Here is an 18,572-nt window from a genome sequence, read left to right on the forward strand (position 1 = left end):
TTTGTCTCATTTATGTGGCTAATGCATATTTATTATATTTTGTGCTGTAGTGTCCGAATCAAATTCCACCTGTCTGATTGGTTATTTTGATAATATTCAGTTATTAAAATTTGAGTATGGTTAGTTTTGTTTTTGTTTTTCCACAGAGGAGAGTGAGAGCAGGGTGCATGCAGAGGAGAAGTGGCCATTTGGACACACTGGAGAGGTGTCCATGTTCAACTCTGTGTCCAAAAACAAAGAAAGTGAAGATGAGATCGTCAGTACTCCACATGTCTCTCTTGACAGTGACCACACTGTGAGTTTTGAATGTATTTATTATTTATTTGAGACAGATATGCAGTTAACCAACTATTGTATTTGTTAGCGTGGATTATCAATGTCACAAAACAATAGATGCTTTTTACACTTGAATATTGCAAGCCCCAAATTTTAAGAAAACCCACCCTCTTAGCTCTTTATATTTTTTATTTGGTTGTTTATTCGTCAATACACGGTAATAATAAAAATCTGTTTAAAAAAAATGATATTTTCCTGGCAGAAAATTACACTACATTTGTAATAAAAAAAAATCTACCTATTTGTAATTTATATTTGTATTTTTTTAAATTGTAAAATTAAATCTGTTTTTTTTATGCTTGATGCATTATTAAGTGTGTTATGCAAGTGTCCAGTTTAATTAAGATATTTTGTATCTAATGTGTATATTTATTACCATAAAATTTATGTGTTGTTACTTTGTTTTTACCTTGTGAATTACTTTTGTAAAAAGACGGTACCTGAACTGGTCTCTACAACCAAAACATAGATGACAAAACAAGAATGTAGGTGGGGTTAACAGGTTAATCGTACCGATTAATGTGACGTTATCCAGCGTGAAGTGGACAGAAGGAGATATCCAGCCTAATAGAAGCAGGATAGACTGTCTGACTGGACAGTTACTCTTACTGGAGTTTTGTGTGCTCTTTTGGGTGTGGTACTGAGGTGTCACTTCTTCCTCATGTGCGACCGAGTGTGTGACCAGAAATCATGTGGCAGAAAATAGGTGGGTGGAGCGCTTACTGCCTATATGTGTATTTCATGTGTTGGTGTATGCGCTCTTGCCGTGAACAGTAGATGAAAATCAAGTAAACATTACAGAATCAATATGGAAAAGAATGAAGAGGCTAAAATGAATGTAAAAGCAGGATAAAAGGACCAAGCTGCATGCTGGCACTATTCAGAATGTCGATGCGGAATGTTTTTTGCTTTTCCATTTCTTGAGCTCTCCTGTAACGAGAGACTGAAAACAGCATCTCTGCTTTTCAATGGACATTTTCCTGGCATCCGTAATTCTGGAAACTTCATGTAAGGACAACATATTACACTAGACCTGAACTCAAATTATTTTATTAAAACAGAACAGTATTTTAAAACAGTAAAATATATGGAAATTATTCATATTCATAATTTGTCAGCACAAGGACCGGAAATTCTGACTTGGTCAGTCTTGGGAAGGCTAATGGAAAGAACCTGGATTTTTTTGTAACAGCAGACATGGACACTTCAGTTTCAACTCTGGTTATTTGAATTTTGACTTTGCTTTCTGTTTTATTGACTTGTGGAATATGGTTGATCGACTACAGACAGACTAAACTTGGTCTTAAAGAGACAGTAGACTTTACCGGAAGGAAATGGAAAGTAAGCCCAGCAATTCATTTTTGGACAAATTAACAAACTTTTTTACTCACCATGAAAAGTATGATCTCCAAACACTGGCTGAGGAGAGTCAAAGTGTGACTTCTTTTCATTCTTTGGCTGAGAAAGGAAATGTTAATGATCAACAAAAATGTGTTCAAAGGCAGGATGGTTTCGATGATCAGGGGGGTGATTTTGATATAATTGTTCAGACTTTACAAACCAATCCTGTGGAAGACAGAACAAGGGACCATGTCAACAGATCACAGCATCAGAATGTTAATGAAACCGATGAAATTGATTTTTCTTCAGGAAAGGAGGACAGGAAAGTGGACTTGGACCTAAATGTTGACCACCAGAAAGATATTTACAACAAAACATCAGGAGCATGCCAGACTGACCAGGGTATAACAGATGGTCAAGCCGACACACCCCCTAAATCGCTTAGCAAGGTCTCAGCCAGTGACAGTGCTAAAAGACTGGACAAACAACTTGAGAACCCAGCACTCATTACAGTGGATAATAAAGAACCTGATTTCAGAGAGGGATGTCATTTCAGTGACGAAGAGTTTGTTTCCAAAAGCAATGATAAGGATATGAGCAAAAAGGGACTCAAGCAGGGCAATAAGGAGCTTTTTGGTGTGGTGCAAAATAAGAAAGAAGAAGGCCACATAGAGGAAACCAACAGCAGCAGCAAAGAAACTATGAAAATGTTCAGACAGAACCTTGAGGAAGAACCAATGAAAAACAGAGTCAGTCAAGATGTCCTCACAGGCATTGATCTGACAAAATTTTTAATAACAGAGCCTTTAAATTCATCCTCAAATAACAATAATGACTTCTTACTGCAAAGTCAGCAGGAAGCATCTGCCGCTGAGACCAAAACAGAGTCTGATGGAAATCATCAAAACTCTGCAGATGTTCCAAAGATAACCAAAACGGGTGCAAATGAACAAACTCTGATTAACAACCTCCAGATATCCACAAACACAGGCATTCATACCAAGTTAGCATGTTGTGAAGTTCATAGTCTCACCAATAAAAAGGTTCTTTCTTCAAACTCACCTGCAAACACCAGAACTGTAGTCACCACCCTTACATGTGGCAAAGAACCTTCTGCAGGATCATGTGTTGAAACTGAAAAGATCCACTTGAGAGATGAGACTGCTTTTGGTCAAGCTGCCGTCAATAGAAGCAGTGAAGAAGCAGACAGCAGTTTTGTAGAGGTCCATCCACCTACCACAAGTCAGAAGAACCGAATGAATCATTCTGAGAGTGGAGGTGAGATTTCTGAAGGATTTGGCCTCTGTGACACAGAACACAGTTCATCTGAGCCTGATTATTCAGAACTAAAACCAGGGACCATCCAGCTGGAGCAACAAGTGCATACAGAAGAAAAAATTAATGAAGACAATGAAGAGGAAATAATACAAGAGGAGACTATATTAGATACAGTTTCATCTTACAGGGAGAAGACCACAACAGACCAAACCCCTGTAGCTCTGAAAGAAAAACCCCTTCAACTGTCGTCCATCTTCACCGGGCTTCTCAGCCCCAAGAAAGAAGCCCTTGAGGAAAAAGACGTTCCAGAGCAACCCCAAAGCCCTGCCAGAAGAAGACTTTTAACAGATCAGTCTAACAAGAAAGAAGTTAAGGGAGACTTCCTAGAACAGCTTACCCAATTCCTCAGCAAGGGGGAAGGGAAGAGAAAGCAAGAGAGCATGACAAGCCCCCCACTGTCTCCAGTCAGTCAGGACCCTGCAGAAAACCAAGAGACAACTGTAGAGGAGCCGGCCGTTCTCCAGTCTGAGGAAACAAACAAATCTACAAATGCAGAAACGGCCTTAGGTGCACTGAAGGCTTTCTTCACAATTAAGTCTGCCAAAAAGGACACTTCAAATGGCATGGACCTGGAAACTGTAAAGAGGAAGATCAACAGGGACAAAGACGTCCTCAAAGCCTTCTTTGATAGGAGCTCAAGCAAGTCTCCAGACAACAAAGAAACTACTGATTCCAAAGTATGAACTGAACAGATGATTGCATTTGACAGTAGCATCTCCGTATTAATATATGTGTAAAAGCCTATATTTTATGTGCACCTATAAAATGTAATAATTGTATTTATTTTATTTTAATAGGCTCTTTAATTCAACATATTTCAATGGTATAATATGCACAAATCGTGTCTTTCTTTGTCTTATAGGCTGAGGTGAGTGAAGAGCACACTCCAAAACGACTTCAGACTGTTTGGCCTCCACCAAAATCCAAAGACGAAGAGGAAAAGATTGGTCTGAAATACACTGAAGCAGGTAAGACAGCAGTAAATGTAAATGTTTGCTCTGATTGTAATATTTGCCTTAGCATCTAATGACACAACACTGTCCAAACAAATTCCAATACACCTCCACCCTAAATGTGTCCCTAGAGGGCTGTTCTACAGATGAAATGACTCCATGTCACACTGTTTGTTTTTTGTAAGAGTATATGTTTTCTCTGTAATGCAGTCTCTAATCTTAACCCACTGAAAATAACATAAATGTGTACATTCAGTACTATATAGTTTTATAATCACCCTTATTGAGCGTCAGTTCCATTGTCCATATTGCAGTGTCTTATAGATTTAAAGGGTGTGGAGTCCATAGCCACACCTAAGAAGCACACACAGTCAGAATGGTGTTTGTCATATGTCTTGATCTGATTATACTTAAGAAAATTAGTTCTCTTACATAAAAGTCTGATAGTTTTCCCATGGTTCTCAGTCCCACGGCTGCCATCTATTGGTCATTTTACATCTGCAACATTTATTGCATATCCGATTCTTCAACCTATTTATATTAGAGTAAGATATTTTTCAGCAGGGATGCATTAAATTGTTCACATTTAATTTTGATTTAATTAAAATCTGATTACAGATTTTTAAATGGTTGTATCTCAACCAAATATTGTCCTATCCTAACAAATCATACATCAATGGAGAGCTGATTTATTTGTGATCTATAAGTCTCAGTTTCATAAAATCTACATATATGACTGGTTTTCTGGTCCAAGATCACAAATGTTACCATCTCCAAATTTTTGAATGGTATAGTACATCTTATTCTATATATTTTTATATGGTAGAGCTTTAATAATATCGATTCTAGATCTATTCAGTGGGTTTTGCGATATATTTAGTCATATCTTTGTTTTATGTATTTCAGAGCACCAGGCAGCTCTTCTACAGCTAAAAAGGGAATGTAATGAAGAGGTGGAGAAGTTACAGGTGAGAAGCTCGCAATGATGTTATATATTATAAAACTTATACTTATACTTATATTTAGCAGTTAATTCATTATCTGGGGAAAAGGAATTGTTTATATACTGCAAGTTGATGTTTGAACCATTTAATGCAGGCTGACTTCAAAGTTGAGCTCTTTCGGTTACAAAAGAAGAACGAAGAGGACCTGTCCAGACTAGAGACAACCATCACCAGCTTACAAAGAGAGAGAGACAAAGAAAGAGACAGAAATCACAGAGATGTTTCCGTGTCCACTGAAGACAACATCAAGCCACGGGCCTTCCGCTCTGTGTGTATTCAGACAGAAAAAGAGACAGTCATCAAGCCTGAGGAGGCCAAGGAAGCCCAGAGCGGTGACTTTGACCCCCTGCCTAAAAATGCTGACCTCAGCTCAACAGAGAACTTTACTGGCAAACAAAAGACAGTTCCTCCTCCAGCTCCCCCACCTGTATCACTTCAGTTACAGATGGATAGCAACAATACTCCACCTCCACCTCCACCTCCTCCTCCTCCTCCTCCTCCTCCAAAAGGCCCTTGTACTCCTAATGTACCTCCACTTCCTGCTCAGCCACTAGAGAGGCCAGGAGGTGTGCCTCCTCCACCTCCTCCTCCTCCACCTCCACCAATGACAGGATGTGGTGTTCCACCACCGCCACCACCCGTCCTCCACTGTGCCCCCCCTCCCCCTCCTCCTGGAGTTGGTATCTTCTCAAGTAAAGCGGCAGACAATCCTCCTCGCAAGTCATCAGTGGAGCCGGTCTGTCCAATGAAACCGCTGTACTGGACACGGATACAGATTCAAGATAACAGGTATCTCTTATAACCAAACCTGACTAGCAGTCCACTTTTTTTTGTCTGGTATATGTTCAGAAAGGCCCCCCATGGCTGTTTGTCAAGATCAAAAATCTCTGGAAAGCAGATTTTTAAAAGAAATTTTATTTTCTTTACCATGGTCAAACTTATATGTCATTGACCGAAATACAAATATGTAAATCGTTTTATTATATGCTGAATTTTAAGATATCATATTGTGATATCATGACAAAGTGCTCAGCCACTGACACAATCTGTATTATTAATACATTATTATAGTGTTTTTTATCAAATTTAAAATTAGCTTTGATTTTTATATTTTCAGGTTTCATTTAATTTTTAGAAATTTTGTCATTTATTTTTAGTTGTTTTATTATGTTTTTAAATTCTCTATATGGCTAATTATTTTATTTGGCTTCAATATTCTTTAATTTAAATTTTAGTTTTATTCATTTTTATAATCCAATGCAAACTTATTTTAGTCCAAAAATAAAATTTTATCTAAATCTAATCTAAAATCATCTAATATTTATATTTTACTTGATTTCCATTTTATTCCAATTAGCAAAACAAATACTTAAAGAGTTTTAGTTTACAATAAAAACACTGGTCACACATTTAAATAGCTCTTTACTGCTATAAACTAAATATAAAACCTTAACAATCCCACTCTACCTGTATTCCATACAAACATTTCCATTGTTCTTCACTCCTAACATTCCTCAAACACACAATGTATGTCCACAAGTGACGCTGACATTTTCAACTCTCCCTCATCAGACCTCATGAGACGTTTAAGACAGACCGCTGCAGACATTTGTCTGCGTGAGGGGCCAGCCACAGGCCGAGCAGCAGTCTTTCCAGGACCTCTAGTGGCGGTGTGGATTTCTGTGGGATTCGGATCCCCGGCCACCTCTGTGCTGTTGCAATGTTATTTGACTCCTCATGAAAGCTTTCTGCTTTCTCCGTGAGCATTTTTGTCAAGCCAAAGCCAAACCCAGTCAAGCTTAGCTGTGCGCCGTCGTGCTGGCTCCTTAATTATTTTTATGGGAGAGAACATTTAGCAAATCAGATTACTCAAATTGAGCCCCTGTTGATTTTTCTTTTAGGCATGGTTACCCAGCAACAGTAAATAAATCGTTTCACTTTGGTTTTTTACAGATGCCAATATAAGGAAATGCTTTGGTCGTGGCCTGTTCTGTGACTTTGATGTGTTAAGATTCGATCACTATAAGCCTTAAAGTGAGCAAAACGTCAAATAGTCAAAAAACACAAAATCTCTCGTCATCTGTTTCTGTCTTTTGTAAGGAACAATATGCTATGGAGTTCCCTGGAAGAGCCAGAGATAATAAACACCAATGAGTTTGCGGAACTGTTTGCTAAAGCCACATCGCCCACCAAAAGAAAGCCCCTATCCGAAGCCTATGAGAAGAAAACCAAAGCCAGGAAGGTACCACTCTTGCCTGAAGATGTGAAAAATGATATGACATAGAGATGATCCGTCCCGCATTTATATAGCAAATACGAGGTTTTTGGCTTGATTTAACTCATTTTAAAATGCACATGCGCTTTAAGTCGCTTTGGATAAAAGATTTGAGAAGTGTCCACAAGGTGGAGCAGTTCTCAACACTTCCAGAAATGTAATTATCAGAGGTCAATGCATAATTTATGCATTTATATATATATATATATATATATATATATATATATATATATATATATATATATATATATATATATATATATATATATATATATATTATATTTATTTATTTATAAATAAATGCATAAATTATGCATTGACCTCTGATAATTACATTTCTATAAACAGCAACATCATTTATCAGGTGCCGTCTCATGATATCTACCATTTCTGATATAAACGTGCAATATCAGGATCCCACATGTGCCTTTTGAAACTGATGTAATTATATAGGAAATGGGAATAATTTGAAATAAATGAACCTGTTTATGAAATGTGATCATGCCATTGTTACCTTTGGCAGGCAGATTTTATAATGGAAGTTTGGAATTTCCCAAAGGTTCTTTTGTTTTTCATTCATTCCACTTTTGCATAATACAAGCATGACTCTTATATTCTTAAGACCTTGTATTCATATGGTAGAGTAAGCAGAAAGCACTTAACTTATGATCTAAGTCAACTATTCTGTGGTGGGTTTTTAGGTCATTAAGTTACTGGATGGCAAGCGCTCTCAGGCCGTGGGCATCTTAATCTCAAGTCTCCATCTGGAGATGAAGGACATTCAGCAAGGTAAATCACACTGTATATATGCTCATATATGCTGAGAAATACTCGACCACCAGCTCAGAAGAGTGTCATTTTATTCTATCCAGACACATTTTTCATCTACTAATAATAAACAGACATGTTAAAATGATACATATTTGTGTGGCCTGGATGGCGAAAGGCAAGCTAAGACATGATGTTGAAATAATTCTGTATATAGAGACATATCTTGCAACAATGTGATTGGCTCCAACTCTTATTAGGAATAAATTGGCTGTATGTTTGTTAAATAAACTTGTCTTGTGGCTTACCGCTAAAAGTACTCTTTGGGTTCTCCATATTATGGCGTGTACATTAGTCCTACTTACTAAACGTATACTTTTCCCATTGAAAATCTTGAAGTCATCACAGCTTGGCTTAACGGAGTCAGACAGGCAGATGTTTTTGATGACTTTAGTAAATTGAGCGGCGAATTCCTTCAGAAGAAAAAAGCTCTCAAATACATATTTAGCCACTTTTACGTTCACTTATCACATCCATGTCACACACGTGTCTTATAACTTATCGGTCTTCTTGTCTGGAGACTAATATTTCTTCCCTACACAGCTGTTTTGACTTTGGACAATTCTGTGGTTGACTTGGATGCTATCGAAGCTCTGTATGAAAATGTAAGTATCCTGCCACACTGGAAATTCACTTATGTACAGGCCCATGCAGAATCCCAGCCTCCAAAACAGTAGTTTTGCACAAAATTGGAACATCCATCATTTACATAGTACATATCCTGAACCTTTGCATTATTTTCTTTTTAGTTGTTGTTCAAAATTGGTAAAAATTAAGGTTGCAGGTTTTGAGAGCAATGTTTGGAAGGTTAAATGCAGATTAAATAAAATTTTATATGAAGCACATTATTTATTGTAATGTATTTTCACTGTGATATTAGGGTTTATGATGTATTTTCAGCAATTGTATAGAATTTTAAACAGAAAGGTCAGTACACATTTTTCCACATTGAAATCATAACATTGAAATCACACTGAATATGATAACACATATTTTGTTTACATCTAGTTGCTATCATGTTGAACAAAATAAATTTAAAGAATGTAACGTTTACAGATTGATCCCATTCGCGTCCATTGGTAATGTCACACTGAAACACAGATTTCTGCTTATTTCAACTAGAATTCAGAGAAGAATAAATTGACCTTAAAGTGTTAGTTCTCCCCAAAATGAAACTGCTCACCCTCATGTCATTCCAAACCTGTAAATTATTTTTGATGAAATCGGAGAGCCATATGACTCTACATAGACAGCAACACAACTTTTAAGATGCTACAAAGAATACTTTTTTATTGAATCATTCTTCTCTAATGAGTTATGTCTTCCATCATTTTTGAGAGTATCACAATGCAGGCTTTCCCCTAGGCATAAACAATGCTTATTACATTCATGCGCATGTTTTCCCAATGAATGCAAACAGGCTGATTACTAAAGGAACATAAAAAGTATTCTTGCAACGTCGAAAAACTGAAGTTGAGCCACTGATGTCAAATTGACTGTTTTACCGATGTATTTACTACATTTCACCAAAAATATCAAAATTTGTGTTCCGAAGATAAACAAAAGTCTTGCGGGTTTGAAACAACATGAGGGTGAGCAATTAATGACGTTTTTGGGGTGAACTAACCCTTTAACTGATATTCCTTCAGTTGTTTCCAATAATGAATTTTTTACTCCATTTAGGAAACTTTTTACTGTATTTAAATCCATTCAACTCACGTTTCTCAACAAAATCACTCTTTAAAATATGCATAAATGCTAGTTCCAGTTCCAACATAATAAATTAATTCATAGTTCCTGTGTGGTTTCATAAGTTTATGCGTGTATCATTGGTCAGTTGTCACATGAATGCGTCTGTTCTGTTTCTCTCAGAGAGCTCAGCCTGAGGAGTTAGAGAAGATTAAGAAACACTATGAAACCTCAGACGAGGAGCAGGTCAAACTACTGGACAAGCCTGAACAGTGAGATATTCCAGAAACACACCAGATAACTCACTTTTTCATTCAACTAGCGACTAGTGATACGTCAATTGTCACTTACAAGGGCACTTTTTTTGCAATGTATACTTCTCTAAGGTTCCTTCATTTGAGGACAGACGAGGACAGAGTAGTGTTTTCAACACTACGCACTTTAGGTTGACAGATGTTCATTGCTTTTTCTTGACAGGTTCCTGTATGAACTCTCCCAGATCCCGGAGTTTTCCAGTCGAGTTCACTGTTTCATTTTTCAGTCGAAGTTCACTGACGCCGTTGCCTCCATACAGCGCAAGACCGAGATTATTCTTCACGTCTGCAAGGTACAAAGGCACTTTTCAAAGGGGTCAGACCTCAGATACTATCAAACATTTGATAAAGTATCAATGCTGGCATTCTTAACAGTCAAAAACAGCCCTTCAGGCAGCTGCCGTTTATTCAAGTGAGGTCTAACTGCTTGCTTTGTCTCCAACTTCTCTGTTATGAAGAGTGGTAAATGCACAAATAAATGGTGATGTGTTTTAGTATCTGTTGGAGAAAGACAGTGTGAGGGAGGTAATAGGACTGGTGCTTGCTCTGGGAAACTACATGAATGGAGGCAGCAGAGCTCGAGGACAGGCCGATGGATTCGGACTTGAGATTCTTCCTAAGCTTAAAGACGTCAAGAGCAGGGTAACCTTTTTCTCCATTTTATGAGCCAGTGTTTGACACTGAAAGTCCTGGTTACACACACAGTCACCATGAGGTGTTTGATAGAGCCTAAGTGGAATTAGTTTTTTTCAGTTTCCTAGCAGTTTGTACAAGGTGATGTGCATTTTTTTTACATAATTCTTTATAAATCTGCAGGAAAATCACATTAGTCTGTTGGACTACGTTGTTTCCTACTATCTGCGTCACCTTGACAAGGTAATTCTTCATTTTTATTTTGCACAGTGCAGATCTTCACACTCAAAATTTCATCAAAATAAATTTTCTTTTTTTTTTTAAAATGGTATTAAAGGTTTTTGAAACCTACATTAATTAAAAAAAAAAAAAAACACTACACTTTTTTTGTTTTATTTATTTGATGGTAAGGGTGCTTTTTATACATTAAATAACGCATAAAAAATTATACATTTATAATGTATTATATTTTAATAATATATAATTCTATTTAAAAATAAATTATGTTCTGAACTTTCTGTTCATCAAAGAATATTGGGAAAATATATATAATTCCACATTATTCCACAAAAATATTAAGCAACTTTTTGTGCACTGATAATTATAATAAAAATTCATTGATATAAGTCAAGTCAGCATATTAGAATCATTTCTAAAGCATCATGAGACACTGTAGACTGCATAAATGGCTCCTGAAAAATCAGTTTTACATTTTAAAGTATATGAAAAAAAGTTATTTTAGTTTTAAATAATATTTTATAATATTAATCTTTTTATTGTATTTTTGATCAAATCCAGCCTTGGTGAGCATAAAAGACTTTTTAAATGCCGGGGTTAAAACTTGACACATGTTTTAATCTAGATTTTGTTTTGGCACTGAAATATGTCACCGACCCTTAAATCTCTCTTCAGAATGCTGGGACTGAAAAGAGCATCTTTCCTTGGCCCGAACCTCAAGATGTTTTCCTTTCCTCCCAAGTGAAGTTTGATGACCTCTTAAACGACCTCAGGAAGCTGAACAGAGACCTGACAGGTAAGAATTACCAAAGACACTCAAAGGGCTTCAGAAACGATTTTAGCGTGTCACTGATTTACTCTAGCATCAAAAGAAGCCAGATTACATGGGTTTGAGTGGATGGATGACTGCAATCCTGCAACAAGGCTCCGGCTGAATCCTGAGGACTTTACAGCATCTGTTAGCAACAACTCATTATTAAACCACATTAGATCAGGTGGAATATACAGACATGTTTGCGTATGTACATGTCTGTGGAGACGAAGTGGAGTCTGTGTGATTTTGCGCCTGGCGCCTTTTAGATATGACTTTAATCCTGCCCATCAGATGCTCCTGGCATTGTGTGATTCTTTAGCTCCGTCGGAGAGGCCAAAGGCTACAGTTCTTTGGCGCTTATGTAATCTGAGAGAAGAGCGGCTTATCGCTGGCGGGATGGGCTTTATCTGCACAGAGATGCACTGCTGTTCTCGTGCTACACTGTATCAGTCCGAGTTCAGTGTGGCCCTGCAGATGTGTGTCAGAGATTCTTTTCTTTACCTCTCAACAAGCCTTTCTTATCGGGCGACGGAGAGACTGCCAAATCTGTCCCATCACGCTCTCCCTTTTTTTTCCTGCTGTTTGAACTCCCCTCATGACTGCGAGAGAATCGTGTCTTTGTTTTTTTGTTTTTGTGCTGTGTTTGTTCGATTTTTTGGTGTCTAGGGTGCATTTGCTTACGGCCCCACTGAGGTTTTGGCTGCTCAAGGTGACCGCATTTGTCTGCGATGTTATTTTTTCGGAGCAAGAAAGTGCTGCACTAATCAAATTAGTCACTGTGTGCCTACACAAAAAGGGAATGTCCCTGTGAATTTTATTTTCCAGAAACAATTATGACAACGTTGTTGAAGCACATCTAATGCTCTCCGTCTCCACAACTGATTCATCTGGTTTGCGTTTGAGACATCTTTTTGATCTCTTTGTGATTGTGGTTTGGCTCGCTGCGGTGAACAGTCGAGAAAACCTGAATGTAGCTGTGAGCCGTCTTGGCGGAAACGACATAAATGAGAACCTAATCAAGCTCGACCGTAATGAATCTACGTTTCTTGTAGAAATGCTGTGGGAAAGACGCCTTTGTCATTGACAGCCGTGTTCACAGTTTACACAAATGCTTAATGAAAACAGTGGTGTGTGTACCCTTATCTGGAGTGAGATGCAGATGGAGCATGTCCAACAGTACTGGGTTCCCATCAGGGTGTATTATGTCTGGGGCAGGAGACTGGCTCCTCTGATCCTCTGATTGGACGCTGAACAAACAGTGCTGCGTAGGGCCACGGGTGGCACAATGACTATCTGAGGATGCGATCAGAGGGGCATCAAAACAGATCGTACCCAGAGAAAAAGACGTTTGATAACCTCTGACTCTGTCACAGGTGGAGCTTTAGTTCTATTGTGTTTCTTGTTCATTGGTTGGAGGCAGTAGGTTTGGAACAAGTGCAAACAAAAAGGGTTTAAAGGCATAGATTATTCAAAAAATGTAAATTAAAGACATTTCAAACCTGTAGAACGTTTTTTTTCCATGGAGCACAAAGGAAAATAATTAGAAAATTTTGAAAGTCGCTGGGGTCCTTGATGACTTTGATTATAGAGGGCACAAAAGTTTCAGCATTTCAAGAATGTCACACAACATACTATTACTCTACTTAGCTCGTCACAATTAGGCTGAAATGTCAAGATACATGTTGTACAATGTCAACATACCTACAGTAGAACGCTGCTGTTCAACTTTGGAAATTCCCTCATTTTACGCATTTTCACATTAACCGCTTATAATCCCAATTAATTTACTCTAATCATTTTTTTTTACAGATGTTATCAATTTACAGCAGTGATTAAGCACTAAGAGAATTTGCTTTATCAACAGAAAGCACATTCATTCCATCTGCAAGTATTCAGTGGTGTGTTAATGGCTTTGACCACAGAAGCTGTGATTTTATATGACTTGATAAAAGCAGCTTAAGCTAAAGTTGTGAATGAGGGTTGATTCGTGGTAAACACAAAAAAGGAAATTAAAAAATGCTCACTCAGATTATGATAATAGTGGAGTGACTAAAATGGTTTTAGTAAAAATTGTATTGGTTTCACCAATAATATATTTTGAAATACAAAGCTACATCTATTGATTAAAAATCTCATAAAACATATTAATAAGAACAATAATGTATACATTTTAAAGTAATTAAATTTAGAGTAACTTTTCTATTGTAATAAATGAAAAAAATTAATATGTTCATGCAATGGCAAATCTGAATTTTCAGCAGCTATTACACCGGTCTTTAATGTTACGTGATCGTCAGGAATCTTTACTGTGAGTTTTAATAAATTTAGTTCATCACTGCTGAGTAAATTTCTTTCAAGAACAAAAGTTTTAAGGTCACCATTAATGCCTAAATCAGTTATTTTTATTATTTGTAAAATAACATATTGATTACATATTAGCACATAATCAGTTTAACGTTGTGATGAGAAAGAATTTCACTGTATTTACTGTTTTATGCTTTTTCTAGCTTCACTGTGGCATTTGTACTTTAAAATCAGGGTTATTGGAATAAAAAGTAAGCCCTCACGGTGGTCTAACAGAAAAAAATCGGACTGTTTATTTTTGCCTAAAATAGTGGGTTAAAGTTAGTGTAAACTTTGTTTCACAATGAATGGCTTCTTCAAATTGGACCTGGTCAGGGACTTTACTCTAACCCAATGTTATTGTTTTTGTCTCCTACAGTTTGTGAAAAGGATGTTCTGACTGTGTGTACCAACTCGTCTCATGAGCATGTACATCCCTTCAAGGAGAAAATGGACTTTTTCATTGCCAGCGGTGAGCTAAGCTAAGATTAGCCCACGCTACCTTTTAGAAAAGGATCTGTATTCAAACTTTTTAAGTCTTCTATTTATGTGCTCTTTCGCATCAGCCAATCCCTCTCGTCTTACCTTGTTCAGATATGAAGTCTCGTTGGTCTCTGAGACAACCTGCCTCTCTAGATGATTGACGGAGAGGAGTACAAAAGTTTGCTTAGATTGTACACTGGATTGTTTTATTTTGCAGATCACAGAGGCAGATATATGGTGAAATAAACTTGTCGTCATCTACTACGGCTCGGCTAGATGAAACAGCAGTGAACTAGATATAAATTAGATTTATTCTGTTTGTAGTTTATGTATGTATTTATATGCATGTTTATTTTACGTACATAGCAGCAAAGCTTTTCCTTTCCTTGCATTCTTCATACTACAATAATTTGATTGTCTCCGCTACGCAGATAAGACAACACACATCCTGCAGTCATGAAGAATATCTGCCATGCTCTCTTTTGGGGGGCCTGATAAGTGTCTGTGACTCCGTACCTGTACGAGATAGCTGGTCGGGGTCAGAAGACAGACGCAGAGATAGGAATCAGAGAGATTTTGACAGTGAAGGAGACTTCTTAGTAAAAGAGTTTCAACGTTGTCTTTAAAGCCCTTGTAGAAAAGTTATGATATTACAGTAATGCTATTTGTAGTATAGCTGCATTATCGATGTTTAAGAGGACAAACGATCCTGAAGTAATAGAAGATATATTGGTGCTTAATATTGACTGTGGTCCTAATTGTCGATAAACTTTTACAGCACAAAAGGAGCTAATTGCTGTGGAACATCAAGTGATATCAGCACGTAAAAGGTGGCACATCACTCTTGTTCAAAATATTATAAAAAATGCAAACTTTGTAAAAAATTTTGCCGTTTTGTCCAGCTTTGCCTCACGACTTTCCTTTCTCAGCTTCTCTGACCTAGTGGAGTACCTTGGATTAAAGCCACGTTCTGGAGAGCCAGAGATTGTGCCTGGTCATGTCTTCACACTTTGGTTTGAATTCTGCAATGATTTCAAGATCAGGTGGAAGAGAGAGAACAAGGTCATATCCAAACAGAGGTGAAGTTAACGGCTTCTTCTATAAAAGCTCTGACCAAAAAACCACACGGTGTGATTTCCTAGTCAATGATGACTTTTTCACTGGCAGTCGCTGTTCTTGTTTGAGTTTTGCTGTTTTTGACTTCAGAATCAAAGAGGCCCAACAGTCAGTGCGCAACATGACGGCAGAGAAGAAGATTGAGACCAGAAGGGCACATGCGAATGGACTGGTAAGAGTCTGCTGAGGTGTGGGAGGCAGATAGATAAGCGGTTCAAACACTAGTAGCTATTGTACTTTAATGGATCAGGTTTTTAATGCAGAGACTTTTTATAGGAATAGTTCACCCAAAACATTTAATTCAACATTAACTCACCCTCAGGCCATCCTCATCAGAACAGGTTTTCGAGATATATATTTACATTAAATCACTTGCTCACCAATGTCAGAATTAGAGTTCAAACAGCTGATAAAAATGACTCCACGTGACTCCAGTCCATCAGGTAATGTCCCTTAACTTTAAACTATCATTTTCAACCAAAACTCATAAAGGTAAAAGTTTCAAATTAAAAGGGCTTGATCATTTATTTCTTCTCACGTCACAAGACAATTACTGATAAACTGGAGCCGCGTGGATCGCTGTGATGTTTTTAGACTCGTTTTGTCGGCAGCCATTCACTGAAGAGGTGAGTGAGCAAGATGTGATGATAAAGTTTTCCAAATCTGTAGAAACAAACGAATGTACAACTTAAAAGGTCTGAGGGTTTTGAGCTAAATTTTATTTTTGGGTGAGCTATTCCTTTATACTACATAATGCATGCACAGCTAAGTTGGACTTCATGATGCGTATTTCTGCACATTTCAGAAAGAGAGACTGCGTCTGAAAGAAGCAAGCCTGACCACCATCTAACCCCATCTGCCATTACCAAAGAGGACCAAATGCATTTATATTTGAGACCCACGCACTTGTATTTTTGGCAGGGTTAGATTAAGGTGCACCTGTTTGTCTGATAGTTTTTACTCAAGACTGCAGAGATAGAAGATGATAACCTGTCTGTCAGTATAATGATCCCATTCCAATGTATAATCCAACAACCAATGGCTCACCAAAAAAACATGTTTCAGATAAAAATGCTGCTCAAATGAGAAACATTTAAGAAATGTTTATATTTAGCTCAATCTGTTCTGGGATTTTCACCAGTCTAAACAATTAAGGGTTGAAAAAGCAGTCTCAACATTTGACTTTGAAAAAGGCAGTAACTTTATTTTGTATAAAGAGTAGCAAAGTTGAGTAACTTTTTATGTTCATATTAAATGACAATGATAAAAAACAATGACAATGTAAATGTGAAATAATATAATATTAAACTACCCTATTAGTTTTATTTGGATGAACAGCACATATTTTTATTGATGACAGTTATGTGGCTTCATCACTTCGTATTGCCATTTAATCACAGTAATAATGTTCCTTTTATAATAAACCCAACATTGTAAAAAAAAAAATATATAAAAACATGCATTTTATTTGTTTTCTGTAATGTTTGTTCGCCTAGATTTTCTTCATCAAGTGATTAAAAAGGCACCACATTCTTTTTTACATTTCAATATGGCATAAAGACCAGAAACAAATGATGGAATGGAAATTATTTACATCCATAGCCTAATATGCAATCCTACAATAAAAATCAAGCCACAAAATAAGCTATTTGCATCGATGCGCAAATCCTGCTCCACACAGTGGAGAATAATATAATAATATAAGCATATTTTTAATATGTCACTATTTCATAGTATTATAACTTATAACACATTTCATTTGCGTCAATTGTACGTCTTCACAATACAGAGGCGGAGGAAACGAATCGTTATTCTCCCACGTTATTCAGGTATATGAATTTGCGACTTTTAGGAGTAGCCGACAAAGAAAGAAATCCGCGAGTTTAATCCAAGTCCACAGAAGTACAGCGGCACTGTTTGACGCGGCGCACGCGCTTCTTCTTCGTGCTGGGAGTCTGTCCTGGACAGTAGAGCGTGTAAGTAACGGTAGTGAAGCTCTTCGGCTTACACACGGAGCACGACTGAAACGCACTGTCCTCTTGATAAACGTGCCGAGGGATGTAGAATGAGTTGCACTGTCCGTAACAAAAGCGGTTGATGATGGTGCGCGGCTGGCACCCGTCCTCGTAGATCATCAGTTTCAGCGGCTGCGTTTTACACCAGTCGAGTTTGAGGTAACGGCGCTCCGTTACGTGTAAAGCCTCCTGGCTGGAGTCCAGCACCTCGTCCCCGACCGAAGGCGGTCCCGTTCCCCTGGAACCGGCCTGCGGCGTCTGCGGTGACTGTTCCGACTGGTTTGGGCTGTATTTATTTGGGTGAGGAATGGCGCCTTGAAATCCCCCGGTTCCCCTGATCCTCGCCGGATTGCAGAGCAGCCACAAGACCACGACAGTGACAGCTAATGCGTCTTTAGTCATCCTTTCGCAAGAAGAAAGAAACATAACATTAAGTGTCATTCAATATGCAGTAATATATATAGTTTTTTTTTTAAAGCTATATTATATATAGTCTAATCAAAACCATATGCATGAAAGATATTTTAAAGCATATATTGTGTAACCTATTTGAACACGTTTACGTTTTGTGTATATTTAATTGGCAATTCTCTCTGGCATCTCTTTCTATAAACACATTTAAAAAATTAAAAAAGTAATATTCCAGTGGATATGCAGGCTTACCTCAGATTAATAATGGTTCGAACTTCTTCTCATGGACTGCAGCTGCGTTCACAAAGGTCTTTGTGTACCATAACAAACTACGATTAATAGGTTGAACCAGATGATCCAGAACTCCAGAGTCAGAGTCTAAATAAGTTCTGCAGCTCTGTTCTGAGTGCTGACATTTAAGAGAACGGGGCAGTCCACGCCT

The 18,572-nt window shown here is 37.5% G+C and overlaps 2 protein-coding genes across 2 annotated transcripts; one reads left to right on the plus strand and one right to left on the minus strand.

The window, feature by feature from the left end:
- The first annotated feature begins 919 nt into the window (after positions 1 to 919).
- On the plus strand, positions 920 to 17,171 carry fmn1 (formin 1). The gene is made up of 17 exons (XM_043220351.1): positions 920 to 3,692; positions 3,878 to 3,983; positions 4,875 to 4,936; positions 5,067 to 5,761; positions 7,073 to 7,214; positions 7,949 to 8,036; positions 8,619 to 8,680; positions 9,948 to 10,036; positions 10,242 to 10,371; positions 10,574 to 10,720; positions 10,895 to 10,954; positions 11,624 to 11,744; positions 14,485 to 14,577; positions 15,367 to 15,418; positions 15,518 to 15,667; positions 15,795 to 15,876; positions 16,510 to 17,171. Exons 1-17 carry the CDS (start codon positions 1,671 to 1,673, stop codon positions 16,552 to 16,554), a joined length of 4,146 nt encoding a protein of 1,381 aa, XP_043076286.1. The 5' UTR covers positions 920 to 1,670; the 3' UTR covers positions 16,555 to 17,171.
- Positions 16,600 to 18,564, minus strand: grem1a (gremlin 1a, DAN family BMP antagonist). The gene is made up of 2 exons (XM_043220354.1): positions 18,383 to 18,564; positions 16,600 to 18,122 (listed from the first exon to the last, which is right to left on the minus strand). Exon 2 carries the CDS (start codon positions 18,119 to 18,121, stop codon positions 17,588 to 17,590), a length of 534 nt encoding a protein of 177 aa, XP_043076289.1. The 5' UTR covers position 18,122; positions 18,383 to 18,564; the 3' UTR covers positions 16,600 to 17,587.
- Between the last annotated feature and the right edge of the window lie 8 nt (positions 18,565 to 18,572).

Source organism: Puntigrus tetrazona, chromosome 20 (assembly GCF_018831695.1).
Source record: "Puntigrus tetrazona isolate hp1 chromosome 20, ASM1883169v1, whole genome shotgun sequence".
In the NCBI taxonomy this organism is placed as follows: domain Eukaryota; kingdom Metazoa; phylum Chordata; class Actinopteri; order Cypriniformes; family Cyprinidae; genus Puntigrus; species Puntigrus tetrazona.

Coding starts and splice junctions, on each gene's coding strand:
- fmn1 (XM_043220351.1), top strand. CDS start 1,671: ATGGAAAGTAAGCCCAGCAATTCATTTTTGGACAAATTAACAAACTTT. Junction 15,419..15,517: donor GTGATATCAGCACGTAAAAG/GTGGCACATCAC, acceptor TTCCTTTCTCAG/CTTCTCTGACCTAGTGGAGT. Junction 15,668..15,794: donor AAGGTCATATCCAAACAGAG/GTGAAGTTAACG, acceptor TTTTGACTTCAG/AATCAAAGAGGCCCAACAGT.
- grem1a (XM_043220354.1), bottom strand. CDS start 18,121: ATGACTAAAGACGCATTAGCTGTCACTGTCGTGGTCTTGTGGCTGCTC.